The sequence below is a fragment of the Neopsephotus bourkii genome, unplaced genomic scaffold, assembly GCF_033783945.1.
Source record: "Neopsephotus bourkii isolate Nb327-2 ecotype Australia unplaced genomic scaffold, CSIRO-AGI_Nbou_v1 NB_1250, whole genome shotgun sequence".
In the NCBI taxonomy this organism is placed as follows: Eukaryota; Metazoa; Chordata; class Aves; order Psittaciformes; family Psittacidae; genus Neopsephotus; species Neopsephotus bourkii.
This window is the reverse complement of record NW_026901735.1, coordinates 4810795-4825470: the sequence shown is the minus strand read 5'-3', so window position 1 is coordinate 4825470 and position 14676 is coordinate 4810795. Positions and strand designations below refer to the sequence as shown.

The 14676-nt window shown below is 42.5% G+C and overlaps 1 protein-coding gene across 3 annotated transcripts in view; it reads left to right on the top strand.

The window, feature by feature from the left end:
- Window positions 1–14676, top strand: part of MIER1 (MIER1 transcriptional regulator) — a 37441-nt gene that overhangs the window by 18199 nt on the left and 4566 nt on the right. For all 3 annotated transcript variants that reach the window (XM_061364893.1, XM_061364892.1, XM_061364891.1), the window contains 6 exons: window positions 4365–4532; window positions 7760–7892; window positions 9174–9238; window positions 9561–9633; window positions 12830–12981; window positions 13539–13620. In XM_061364893.1, the coding sequence (XP_061220877.1) occupies window positions 4365–4532; window positions 7760–7892; window positions 9174–9238; window positions 9561–9633; window positions 12830–12981; window positions 13539–13620 (673 nt within the window). The remainder of the gene's footprint in view (window positions 1–4364; window positions 4533–7759; window positions 7893–9173; window positions 9239–9560; window positions 9634–12829; window positions 12982–13538; window positions 13621–14676) is intronic.

Sequence of the window (14676 nt, the reverse complement as noted above, 5' to 3'; positions counted from 1 at the left end):
AAGGCTTCCTGAACCTAGGATCATCAATGATTCTTAGATGCATATTTGATGTATAAATCTGTTCAGTGTAAATGATTATGTCAGTATGACTTTAATTTAGTACATTTCACATGTAAGCAATAATTTCTTTTTGGTAACTTGGTTTGATATTAAATGGTAAACATAAAGATAAATAAATAGTTTGTGGACCTAAATATGCTTCATTTAGATTAATTGAGGAATGGAGCTCCATACCTATGGCATGTTTTCCCTCTCATATTTTGTGAAGGGTCAACATCTGTTATGTAATTCTATCACCACATTACAGTGCGTCTTTTATAACTGTATTTCAGCTATCAGTTTATTCCCTCGTATCCTTGTTCAAGTGTATTATTCCTTCACATGTCATTTCTCATGAGATCAAGACAGTGAGCAGTGGTACAGCAGATTCACATTGCTCCTGTGCTGCTCTTCCCTGCAGGATGCTCTTACGGACTAGCAGAGTATCTTGTGGTCACTTTGTGTGTGTGTTGCAGGTAGGGCTTTCACTGAGGTTCAGATGCTTCCATGCCCATAGGATCTTACAGAATCCTAGAATCCCAGACCGGTTTGTGTTGGAAAGGCCCTTAAGGTTCATCCCCTGCCACGGGCAGGGACCCCTTCCACTGGAGCAGCTTGCTCCAAGCCCCTGTGTCCAACCTGGCCTTGAGCACTGCCAGGGATGGGGCAGCCACAGCTTCTCTGGGCACCCTGTGCCAGCGCCTCAGCACCCTCACAGGGAAGAGTTTCTAGTGAAGAATCTTGCTAGAGACCTGTGGTTTCCTCTGCTTGTGGGATAGCTGGCAGGCTGCACATCAGTGCTCACTTTTGTATGGGATATTTTTGTCATGGATGGTAGGCAGTCTCAATCTCAGACTGTTGTCAAGACAAGTGCTATCCTGTCTTTTTCTTTCCCCCCCAATAACATTTACATGTATTATTTCAGATTCCCCCCGGGCTGTGAATGTTCCTGATTTACTAGTTCAGCTCCTTCAGAGGCGAGGTGGCAGTCAGGTTTTGCAAAAGCATTTTTGAACCTTGGTGATTTCACTCCTGACTCTCATAAGAATTACACGTTCCTCTGAGGGTAAAGATCTTTTCTCTTACTGGGTGAGCTCTGGTGAGTCAGAAGTATTGGAACTTGTGGTTTGCAGTGATAGTTCTTGAATGGAATTTCTCATGGGCAGGAAAGCTGTCTGTGAGGTGGTGCTGCAGCTAACCTCGATCGTATGGCTTGAACCTGCCCAAGGGGAGACTGAGCTGAGCTCTTAGGCAGAAGCTCTTCCCTGTGAGGGTGCTGAGGCGCTGGCACAGGGTGCCCAGAGAAGCTGTGGCTGCCCCATCCCTGGCAGTGCTCAAGGCCAGGTTGGACACAGGGGCTTGGAGCAAGCTGCTCCAGTGGAAGGGGTCCCTGCCCGTGGCAGGGGTTGGAACTGGGTGAGCTTTAAGGTCCCTTCCAACACAAACCATTCTAGGATTCTGTATCCAGACATGTACTCAAGTAATACTGTTTCTGTATGTAGTAGCAGCTACAGCAGGTGTGACCAGCATCCTGGCTAACCAGTGTTCCTTCAGCAGCTCCAGAGAATGCGTGCTGGGATGAGGCACATCTCTCAGTGTCCTGGGCATATGCTGATGCTGCAATTTCCCAAAGCACATGGAAACTTGGCAGCATGATTTTGGTAGTAGGAAACTGCATTCACAGTCCATCTCAGACATAATAAATGACCAGGCCCCAGCAAGCTGCAGACTTGATTTCCTCCTGCTCTCAGCTAAGCTGGAGGTAGCATGACGTGAAGGATTTGATGAGTGTGAGGCCAGGTTCTTCACCTTTGTGCTGCCCTGTCTATGGGCAGAGCACTACAGGGTGCTGTGTGGCTCCCTGGGTGCCCCTAGGATGGGGTGAGCATTGCCAGGGCGCTGTGCATGGTGCCTCCCTCTGTTACTTACAGATTTGTAAGCCTTTTTTTTCCTCCCTTTTCCCATCTGTTCCATATAATCCTTTGGTTTCTCTTTTTGGGGTCCCCCTTTTGAGGGAGGGCTTTTAGCTTTCGTAGGATTATGCACCAGCATCTCTTGTCTTTAAATGAAAGAACCATACATGGGAGCCCACTGTTTCATTCTTCCAGCCTCTAGCAGGAAATAGTTCAGGCACATATGAAAAAGATGTTGTCTCTATGTCTGTAATGCCCATTAGTCTTATTTTTCCTCTTCCTGTGGATTTATCTATTCGATTTTTAGTCTCTGTAACCATAGTGTCCAAGAGGGATGTGCAGTGTTGCACAGTTCATTTAGTGAGAAACATGTTTGGGTTTTCAGCCTGTTCTATGTCCATTTCAGTGGCTGCTCTTCCATTAGAAAAGTCATTTGTATTTGCTTATGACACACTTCTCCATTATACCAGTCCTCTCACCTCTACTCCAGACACATCCGTTAGAATTCATTTCTTGTTATTAAGCACCTTCCACGTAAGAAATTCCTATGTCTTTGATAATCCTTGTTCCTTATTCAGCCTTTTCTCTTTTTGCAGTCTCCTGAAGCAATACAGAAATCACAATTTGTATTTATCTTGGAGAGTTTCTGGCCCTTGGAGCATTTTGTGTTGTAATGGTCTATTTGAAGTTAGGAGGCTCTATCTAAGAAAAATGTTGTTAGTGCAAGACCACTTTCCTACGTGACATGTAGTGAGTAATAAGCCTGTTGCATAGTTCCCCATTTCTAACAGTTAGATATGATAGGGACCAATAATTCAAGAAGGAACGTGAGGACATTCAGGTGCACATGGTCTGCATCTACTGTGTCTATAGCTTAACCAAAGAGTAGACCAATGAGTAGCAGAATGGCTTAGTTCTTTGAAGTAAAATAAAATACAGAGTGAGTACTCCTGACCCGTGTTACTTGTACTCTTACACAGCAGAACTAACTACACATGCCTTTTGTCATTGGTATTGTTATTACATTTCCAGAAACTAGAGCTGTGTTGTTGAGTGAAGGCCTTAGGACAGGAATTCCCTAAGGCCAGACAGTAACTAACAAAATCTGATTATCAGCCAAGATGCACATTGCATACTAAGAGGAAATACTTAGAGCAGGCAGACAGCTCTAAATAGCAAACAGAAGATTTGATCTTGTGAGAGAGATCATGTTGAAATGTCCTCTGAAAGTTTCTGCGCTGAAAGGTCTCCTTAGGGCTGCCACATACTGCCCCTGAGGGCTGGGGATGAAGGTATTAAAAGGGATTAAGTAATTTGCAAACATGGCAATGAATGATTTATATTAATAAAGTGAATGCAATTGATAACAGTTTGGGAGCCACTGAGTTTGAGAACCAGCTGTATTATTTGCAGTGGCAGAGAGGACCAGCATTCGAAGGATAAAGGCTTTTAATAGTGTACCTATTTTAGCAGATTTGCTTCATCTGTGGGTAGTTTTGTAGACAACTGACTTACAATGTGTAGGAATCTGTAAACATTGCTACTGTCTTTGCCTGGATCTCAGGTGATCCTAAGTATAAAGTGAACCCTCGCCCCCATCTAACCCCTCAGTTCCTAGTTTTGCCCAGAATGAGGAGAGGTACAGGGTAAAGAGGTGCATTTTTGGTGCAGTTTTGTTTTCAAAGCCAGGGTTGAAGAACTCTGTGGAATTGTCCCTGTAGCAAAACTCACCAAAGAAAGATGTAATTCCATGTTCAAGGCAGATACTGCAAGTTCTGGTCCTTGTTTTGCTGAATTCTTGGAGACACTGCAAAAATCACTGCCATGCACTAGAACAAGGTCCTGCCTGCCGAAACTGTCAGTATCTTGTCTCTGTGAAACAGTTGCTGCTGACACACATTTTACCTGTTTCTCCTATAAATATGTACTAAATACTACTTTTTTTTCAGGCAGTTTAGGGGAAAACAATATATATCCCAAGAAAGAGTATGTTTGTTCCATGTACTGAAGGGGATACGGTGTAACCAGATGTAACCTGCCACATTGCAGTGCTTGTGCTTTGGTAGAATAGTAGTAGACAAGTACCAAGGGAAGGATGGGGCATACAGCCCTTTGGTGCCCTTTTAATGAGCTTTATGGCCCCTCAGAGAGATTGTTGGTATGTGATGTCTGAGTGAATTTGTAAAGGATTTGAAAGAAAAACCGTGCATAAGAAAACACATTTTTCTTAGGAGCCAAAACTTCATGTTTTCACTGTCCATTCACTTTGGAGTGGCCATTCTTGATGCAGGTGATCATCAACTAGCTGCTTTGCTGTGTTAACATCAAAGTGCGTACCTTGAAGCTGTAGAGCTGATGTGGGATGTGAACTATTCCTATTAAAACCTTGAACTTTGTTTGGCTCTTTACCAGGAAAGCGACATGCCAATCCAGGAGTTACTGAGCCGTTACGGCTACGACGGTACCGTTCCACTCCAAGAAGATGATGATGATGAAGATGAGGAAGAGGAAGAGGAGGAAGGAGAAGATGATGATGATGTTGATAATGATGACAACAGTGGCTGTAGTGGTGAAAACAAAGTAAGGGTTTACGTTCATTTGAACCTGATTTTCTACAACCATTCTGTACTGGACAACACCTCAGGATGCCAGATCATGGCAGAAGTAATCTGTAATGTAGTTGATTTCAGATGCTTTGTGTGCTGAATTCTAATGTTCATTCTTGATTAACTGTCTGTATCTCTCTTCATTGCTCTTAACTTCATGGAATCACAGAATTCCCAACAAGAAGGTTTTATCTCCCACCAGTGCACTTGGCAGGGCCACAGCCTCACTCAACCCACCCCAGGGTCAAAACACTTTGGATGTGGGAAAGCTGTTGGCTGTGCTGGGGCAGGGACCCTCACAGGGTGCTTTGGATCAGTGGGGAGCAGATCCAGAAAATCCACTGCTCCTGCCATCCTCTTCCCACCCAGAATAATCTAGAAGAGGCCCAGAGACTTGAATCCTAGAATCCCAGCCTGGTTTGTGTTGGAAGGGACCTTAAAGCTCATCCAGTTCCAACCCCTGCCACAGGCAGGGACCCCTTCCACTGGAGCAGCTTGCTCCAAGCCCCTGTGTCCAACCTGGCCTTGAGCACTGCCAGGGATGGGGCAGCCACAGCTTCTCTGGGCACCCTGTGCCAGTGCCTCAGCACCCTCACAGGGAAGAGCTTCTGCCTAAGAGCTCAGCTCAGTCTCCCCTCAGGCAGGTTCAAGCCATTCCTCTTGTCCTGTCCCTACAGGCCCTTGTCCCAAGCCCCTCTCCAGGTTTCATACAGGTCCCTTAAGATATTGAAAGGCTGCAGTAATTTCATCTGTATCATTCCAAACTGTTGCAAAGGCAAATTAAAGTACATGTATACCTGCAGCATCGTGTAAGAGGGGATTGTAATTGTCCCTCAGGAACAGTAAGACTTCAAACCTGAAGGTTTAAGTGCCTGAAGACACCTTAGTAGATGGCTGAATACTTGTTTCAAGATGAAAAGCTGTTCTACTGAACCTGACCTTGTGGAACTGAATTAAAAGTGTCTCAGAGCACTGGAGGTTGCTGCAAGTTTCCTCTCGTTAGCATTTGAAATTGTATTTTTCAGCCTGGCAGCCTTGGTTGTACTTAAATTGTTAACTGAGGATACTGCTTCAAGTATCTTTGCCAAATGTATAGGTTTGAACTTAGCTTCTTTAAAAGCCTTTTCTGTGTGCTCTGAAAAGAAATGCTCTGATTTTAGACCTTCCTCCTGTTGTATGTATTTGCAACAATCCTGTCATGGGCACAGCTCTAACTTCTCCATTACTGGTGGCATTCAGAGCTGCATCCTGAGATCCATTAAAATACAAACCCCTTTGTATTGTCAGCAACAAAAAAGCTCAGGCACTAATGGTAGTTGCATTATCTAAGCTGGCTTTTAAAAGGCTGTGTTGGTTTGTTTCTTTTTTATGTTACCCATTACAGAATCTCTGGAATGTGACACAGAGATGAGGGATGATACATCTGATTCAGAAAATGAGGTTCTTAGGATTTGCAAACTCCCTTGACAGATGCTGTAAAAGATTGCCGTTTGTGTGGGTTGAGGAGTTCAAAAAGAAGGAAGATTCTTAGTTCTGTTACATCAGGAAAGTTTCAAGAAGACGGAGAAGGCGAGAAACGTGCATAACATGAAGTATGCAAAATGAAAATTGTGGAATCATGGAACGGTTTGGGTGTTGGAAGGGAGCTTAAAGCTCCTCCAGCTCCAACCCCTGCCACAGGCAGGGACCCCTTCCACTGGAGCAGCTTGCTCCAAGCCCCTGTGTCCAACCTGGCCTTGAGCACTGCCAGGGATGGGGCAGCCACAGCTCCTCTGGGCATGCTGTTGTGCATGGTGGTTTTCCTGGAGACTCACTTTCTTCTTATGTCCTTGTTTCTTCATCACTTCCTGACACAACTTCCAGCTTCTTTGTTCCCATGACCTCCTTCCTCTGTAGTTCTCCAGTTCTGTTACCAGTTAATTTAAGGTACTGCCTATCTGCTCTTCAGTAGGTAAAATCTCAAGTGTCTCGCCTTCTCCGAGCAGCAAAAAGAGTCATCTTCCTCCCTCTATCAGGCACTAACCCTTTGTGTTGTGCTGCAGAAGCAAGCACATTCCTCTCATCAGCAGCAACAGTTTGAAATCTAGCCCAGCAAACACAGCCCCTGGTTTAGCCCAGTTGCAGACCTGACACAGGGGTTGTCCGTGTGTGTTCCCCAGTTCTGCCCCAGTTTGGATAGGGTTGGAATGAAGGTGGTGGGGAGGACTGGGCAGAGAGAGAGCCCCTAAGCTGTGGTGGTTGTTTGCCTCAGGGTAGAAGAATGAGAGCTCTGAAATCCTTCTGTGCTCTTAGCAGAGAAGCAGTAAAATACATCTGCGGGGGTGGAATGGTTTTATAAATCATTCAGGCTTTCTCTGCAAGTGCTCATCTTTCTACAGCTTATTTGGCTATACTGCACTTAGCTGTTTTCTATTTTTAAGCTGCTTTAAGCTGTACATGTGATAATACTCTGGCTGCTGGTAAAGGTAGACATAAACACATGCCGTGCCCAGTGCTTCTGTGCTAGAACTAGCGAGTGTGAGTGCTTACAGCATAGACATAAACCACAGAAAAGATACTGACAACATGCATTGAAATAGAAAACATTAATATATTTTAACCTTTATCATTTTAATTTTCCTTAGTTGTAATAATTCCCATAGCTGTTGTGATTTATCTTCTAATAAAGAACCTGATTCTGATTTTCCTCTTTTAATGACTCCATGTACATAGTTGGGTCTACTGAAACGTTGTTTCTGTGGGGCTGAACCACAAAATTGCCATTAATATTTATAGAAAGTAACATTTCCATTTGATTGCAAAAACTAGAACCAGTTAACAATTCCTCCTCTTTTTACTGAAAATTCATAAGGAAAGGTTTAAAGACCAAAGTAGAATTTCAAGTTAAATGAAACCCACAAGGATTTGCTTGCCTGATTTAAAAAGCTAGGGGTGATATTTAATGGTGGTTCACATTTCTGATACAGAGGTTGGAGTCTGAGTGGTTTAAATTGATCTGCTTAAAATCCTGGTCAATAAAGAATACAATGTGTTTACACTTCTGTTGTGGCTCAGTCTGGACAGGCCACAATCTACGCAGTCCCTTCAAGTCACCTAACAGATATTTGGGGTTGATACATAGGCCATTTTGGTGAAAATACTTTCAAAACAGTGTCTGTCACAAGGAATAACTGATCTCCTGTTCATTTTGCTGTACTTAAGGAGGAGACCATAAAAGATTCATCAGGGCAGGAGGATGAGACACAGTCATCTAATGACGACCCAGCACCATCTGTTGCTTCTCAAGATCCACAGGAGATAATTCGCCCTCGTCGATGTAAATATTTTGATACAAGTATGTAAAGTTCAGCTCTAAGCAGAGTCATCTCACTGGGATTGACCTTGGCTTAAGAACAGCTCTAGTTGATGTGGGATTCTGGTTCGGAAATACACCTGTTGGTACCCATAAACCCGTGTGTAATCTCCTTCATAACACTGCTCTTTATTGTTTTATACTCAAAATAACAGGGAAAAAAAAGCCCTATTTGTTGCTGAATGCTAAATCTCTGCAGATATGGGACTCTGTGAAAGGAGGGTCTCTTCTTGAAAGACTAAATCTATGGAAAAATTTAGATTTCTACAGTTTTGAAAAAAGCAGGTTCTCAGACAATGTGAATCCTTCCACTGTACTGCTCTGATTGTTGTAACAGTGCAGTTTATCATCCTGCAAACATAGGGTTCAAGCACAGTAAATGATGGTTCATAGAACCACAGAATGGTTTTGAGTTGAAGTGACATCCAGTTCCAACCCCTGCCACGGGCAGGGACCCCTTCCACTGGAGCAGCTTGCTCCAAGCCCCTGTGTCCAACCTGGCCTTGAACACTGCCAGGGATGGGGCAGCCACAGCTTCTCTGGGCACCCTGTGCCAGCGCCTCAGCACCCTCACAGGGAAGAGCTTCTGCCTAAGAGCTCAGCTCAGTCTCCCCTCGGGCAGGTTCAAGCCATTCCCCTTGGCCTGTCCCTACAGGCCCTTGTCCCAAGCCCCTCTCCAGCTTTCCTGCAGCCCCTTTAGGCACTGGAGCTGCTCTCAGGTCTCCCCTTCAGGAGCCTTCTCTTCTCCAGGCTGCCCCAGCCCAGCTCTCTCAGCCTGGCTCCAGAGCAGAGCTGCTCCAGCCCTCGCAGCATCTCCATGGCCTCCTCTGCACTCATTCCAACAGCTCCTTCTTTGTGTTTTACTACTACTTATTTAGTAGTAAAATTTATTGATAGGTTCATTTGTGCCTTAACTTTTCAGCACCCATTTTGTATCTGAATCCATTCTAATTGTGAGCTTACTGTGGGTCATTCTCCAAAGTTATCAATAGTGAAGCATCATCATTGTCACTAAAGCTGCCAATTGCACTTGCATGGTGTTAGATGAGGTGGCACTGAATCTGAGCAGGGCTGCGTGTGGCTGTAGGCTGTGGGATGAGGGGCTGGGGTGTGTTCTCCTGTCACCCTTGCTGGGGTACTCTCAAGAGCTGACTCTGACCTTCCAGGCCCCTCTCTCAGCCCACATGGGGGGAGGCTGCTGTTGGTGTGCCCGAGCTCTATCACAGCTCGTTTTTGTGTTAATGGTTGAACTATTTCTTGTAGACAGTGAAATAGAAGAGGAATCTGAAGAAGATGAAGATTATATTCCCTCAGAAGACTGGAAAAAGGTAAATACTATGGGCTGTGAAAAAATGTCTGTATTTCATGAATAATAATTTGATCGGTTACCTAGTAACTCTGAGCTCTATAGATCACCCAAATCCTCTCCAGTTTTTTCCCCATAAATATCAGAGTTTTGACAGTAAGAAGTGTTAGAGACCTCCCAAAAAGTCAAAAATTCCATTTCCACATAGTGCCTGTTAACTGTGGTTTTAGATTTTGAACAATGGAAGTTTGAAGGGATAAAAAAAGATGTGATGATTCTCTTGTTTGCTAACAAAATATCACAGCTATTGTGCTTAACTGCTTGTTTCTGTTGTTTCCAAACAGGAAATCATGGTGGGCTCGATGTTTCAAGCTGAAATTCCAGCTGGCACATGCAAATACAAAGAGAATGAGAAAGGTGAGAGTTAGCATTATTACCATTAAGATAATTTCCTAATGGGAGGAAATAAAAGACTTGATTGATGTTATGTGTCTTGCAAAATGAGAGGGTTTGCTCAGGTGGAAAATAGAGCCATCATCTCAAGCTATAGTTCATCCTGTACTTCACCATCAAAGCTTGAGTCATGGATGGGGAAAGGAAAGATTATATTGTTGGCCTGTTGCTTATTGAACCCTTACATTCTAATCTGGTAATGTACACAAGCTTTCTTATATAGCTTACAGTTAACCACTTCACCTAGTTTATGGAAAACAAAATAGATAGTTAAGAAACTGCATTGCTGGAATTGGATTAACGCATTAAAAGAGGCAAAATGGTACCAGCAGCTTTGATCTTCACATTTTATAACTCTTCAATCAGTATTAAAGAACCTTTTGTTCTACTTCTGGGTTTTTTGCCAACATTTCCCCCCTCACAACCAGAGTGTTTGGCAGTATGCTGTCAATATAATCAAGTCAGGAAGGGGAGACCCAGTTTAAACCCAGCTGTGAGCATAAAAGAAGCAAATTTCCCTCCTTATTCAGCCCATTAGTAAGAATTTCTTTACACTCGGGTCAGTTTGAGACTTCTTCTTTTGTAGGTTTATATAAGTTAGTTCTTTAACCAGCAGAAAACTCAGTGCCTTCCTGGTATGTGAGTATATACTCGGGTAGTAGTAGTTGTCTTGCTCCAGGTGCCAGGCTGCAGTAGCTACACTATAGACTGATTCAGCTAAAAACTGAGTAGGAAGAGCATCACTCCTGCTGTTGATTTAGAGCAGGATTCTGTCAGCTCTGGAGAGCCAGAGAGGTTGAAGGGAATGGAATTTAAAGCCATGCAAGAAGTCAGGAGCTTCCATTGAATATACAGATTAGCAAACACCTGCCTTTTAGCTGTGAAGAAGTTGCTATTTACAAGCTTTCCTGCTTTTGTCTGAAAATAGAGCTCAAACTATGTTGTTTGCCTAAATGCAGTAAATTATGCTTTACTGGTCACCTGCTTTTCCTGGTACTTACTCAGCTCTAAATGGCTTCTGGCCTTCAACAATAAAAAAGATATAGCTGCTTTGAGCATTGCAGGAACCCATATAAACCAGTTTTCATAGGCTTGCACACTGCTCTTTGCAGAACAAAGAACCTACGTCATGGGCAAAACCACTGAGGGGAAAAGTTATATATTTACTAATCATACTAGGGCTCTTCCACTTTTATATACCACATATATATATATTTATATCTTCAGACACTTCTTTCCTTTCTGCTGTGCTTTGGATGTAATCTTTGACAGGACTCCAACTGGAATATTAATAATGGAGCTTAAAAAGTTGGAAAATAAATGTCTGAGAGTATGTCTTTCATGTACATCTTAGTTGTTCGCTAATGAAGGGGAAATTCAGACAGTAAAATTCCCAAGGTGGTTAGTCCTTACATATCCAGTCCTGTAAGCAACAGCACAAAAATGCTGGAACTCTGAGGAATAACCACACTGCTTTTCAGAATGTGTTCTGGCATGCTGGTGCGAGGAAAGCACGACCATGGGATCTTCACTGGGCTAATTACAGTGAACTGGCTCTCTGAGAAGTATGTCTGGAGACCAAATTAGCTGCTACTAAACAAATGCAGGTTATGGTAAATCTATGGAGTTCAAATACAAGTTTTCAGAAGGCTTGGGCTTGAAAAATCAGAGGATAGCTCTGAAAACTGCCAGTCTCAAAGTTGCTTTGAGACTTACCGACTGGTGTCATTCATAAGCATCACCGTGCCATGTAGCTTCATCATTAAGGGAGCCTTAGAACTGATTATCAGTTACCTCCTGAAAAGAATTGTTGTTTCCCCTGGAGTTTGAACCCTGAGATACCTGGAATCTTTTTCTTGAATGAGCAACCAAACATCAGAGGAGGACTGATGCCTTTGAAGCAAAAAGCTCCCAGAAAATTGTTGGGAGCTGGTGCCAAAGAGTGGGTTGTTCATGAAATGAAACTGTCTTCTTTGCAAGACGCTTCATAATTCTCCTTACCAGCTTTGGGTTTTTATCTGTAGTCTGTTTTCCTGTTAAAAATACTTCTTGTCAAGTAGTGTCTAGCCACCACTCTGACCTTTCCACCTTCACAGAATGCTGCTGTGTCTTCCCTTTCCATGGTGACCATGATTTTCCCACCTTCCTTTTGTCAGAGGTGCTTACCAAGCTGATAGTATCTATGTGAAAGTTACTTTTTGTAAGGTTATCTTTCACTGAAGACTGGGCCACAAGCAAGGTTCCTGATTCTAGTTGTTTTATAACCTGAATTTGCTTTGATTTAGCTGTACTTGTATTTTAATCCTGCAAAGCTTGCAGGCTCTTTAGAACTAAAAATGGAAGAGAATTGCAAGGATACATCATTTGGCCGTGTTTCTCCAGTTAATTTCTGTTTATTGTGGCTTCCCTGGTCTGACAGAACAGCAGAGATTTGGTAATATTAAAACTCAGTGATCTGATTCTGGTTTAGAAAGTATCTTTTGGAAGTAGTAGGAAGGTCTTAGCAAAGTTTCTTTTCAGGAGCTGCTTGACTTCAGAATGTCTGGAATCTGGATGGAGCCATTTTCCCTGGAGAAGCAGTGGACCTTGTTGCTGGCTTTGCCAGCCATGTTAGCCGAGCCTTTGATACTTAGTGGTCCAGACACCTGTCACTCTCTTTAGCGTCATTTTTGGTGTCGTGCTTTTTGGTTTTATATGACTGATCCCACTAGTCTTGCAAGAAAACAGGTATGATTAGTTTCTGAAACAGTTTTCCATGCCTCTTGGCTGCCAGCAGTAAAACTGTGCTGCCTAAGGAAAAGGCATGATGGATGGATGGATGGATGGATGGATGGATGGATGGATGGATTATTCAGAACTGTGTCAGATAGTGCTGCTACTTCCGGGTTGCAGGAGAAGGACAGGGAAGTGGAGTATCATAAATGGTTCCTAGGAACTAGAGCATGGATTATGCCAGAGATTTGAAGACAGTTTAGGGTATAGTATCCTAGTCACTTGGATCACAGCATTCCTGACACTCCCTTTTACCTGTCCTTATGTGTGTTCTGGATCAGTGTTGGTGCTCTAATGGTCTTCCAAGGTTTCATAATCACTAGCATTATAAGAGAATACACTTCCATACTGTTCTAACTTGCTTGTGTTTCCCCTGTGATTAATTCAGTGTATGAAAATGATGACCAGCTGCTCTGGAATCCTGACTTCTTGCCAGAAGATAAAGTGATCGAGTTCCTAAATGAGGCATCGAGGCGTACGGGTGATGAGAAAGGCCTGGATGCAATTCCTGAAGGATCACATATTAAAGACAATGAGCAGGTATATGAGAATAATGAGGATTTGTAGTTTAATATCACAGAATGAATTATCCCTTTTTTTTTATTTCACTCCCAAGAACTAAAACTGTGTTTGAAACAGCTTTATTATTCCTTGTGGAAATGGAAATGTGATGGGTTTTTTACCTCTCCATAAATATTAAACTGTTAACTTTGGCTTAATGTTGCCTTATGCATCAGTGCATTATTTTAGCTATAAATAATTGTGTATGTATGGCTTCTTTCAGTTATAAATCTTTTTAAAGCTCTATGAATGCATACTTACTGTTTTCTTCATACAAAGAAACCATAAATTTTCCAAGTGTATGCAGTGGGTAAAAATGTTAAAATCCTTTGCCTGAATATATTCTTGGTTAAGTAATGAGAGATTCGGGAATTGAAACAGGCAAAATACGTCTTTGTGCTGTTTTAAATTATATTTCATTCATTCAAAGAGTTTATTCTTAATAAGTATTAGTGATTTACTAAGTATGCTTCTGTGGCACAATGTAAATGGAGTGGTATCTGGAATGTTAAATGTGTGTCTTTTCATCTTTCCAGGCATTGTATGAGCTGGTTAAGTGCAATTTTGATACCGAAGAATCATTACGAAGGCTGAGATTTAACGTCAAAGCAGCCAGAGGTGGGTGTACACTGAGAATTAAGCTTATATTGCTAGACTCTGGTTTTATTTGTTGATAGGTGTTGCTGTCAGCAGGCTGAGAAGTTTTATTAGAGCTTGACTGCTTGTAAGCCATATATACCAGTGCCCATTTAAATGCCATCTTCAGTGAATCTTTTATTACTCTCTGGGAGATTGAAATCAGCAGATGTAGTATGAGCAGGTACCTGCTCAAAGCGGGTTTGTAAATTCGCTTCCTGCCAATAGAGCTTGGGTTTATATCTGTGACTTTAATAACAGGCTAAAATTTAAAACAACTTCTTAGGAACTGAATTGTGCGTTCCTTGGGCACATTTCTTCTTTGTTCTTCTAGACCTTTTCATTCTTCAAAGTTAATGGAACAACCATGTAATAGAAAATGAAATAATGCACAATTCTAAATAAAGAAGAACGAGCATCTAAACCTTTTGTTTAACAAAGTGTAACAATAGAAAGACCCTGGTCTTAAAGATGCTTTGGGAGCCTTCAGCATTTCCTGGTTTGGTATTGATCCTTACACTCAAAGGAACAAGAAACTAAGAGAAGACACAAGTTATTTTCCTTGCACATTGATCTGTTGATTCTGCTTTCAAACCTGTGCAAATCACAAGACAAGAATGATCAAATAGAGAAGATTAGTTTGTTCTCCCACTATTTTAAACCTTATTTATTCTTGACCTTAGCAATCAATAAGGCCAAATTATATTAAGTTCTTAGAAGTGTAGCTGAAAGTTATTAGGGGTTCATTCTGGCTTCAGTGGGACCAAGTTTTCCCATCCAATAGTGTGAGCAACACAGTTTCCTATACTACCTGCCTGGATTTAGCAGCCTGTCATTGCTGGCTCTTCCCAGCACTAAAGAAGATCTCACTCTTCATTCCTTTCCTCCTGCTTCTTCCAACTACCAGCAATCAGTCTGAGTCCACAGCATGAACTCCTTTGTGCTGTGTCCTGGCTTGAGGGATACCTGCTTCCTATGGCTGTAGAGGCGGAATGGTGAGAGCAGGTTTCAACCCCCTTCTTCTTCTTTTCTGCTGCC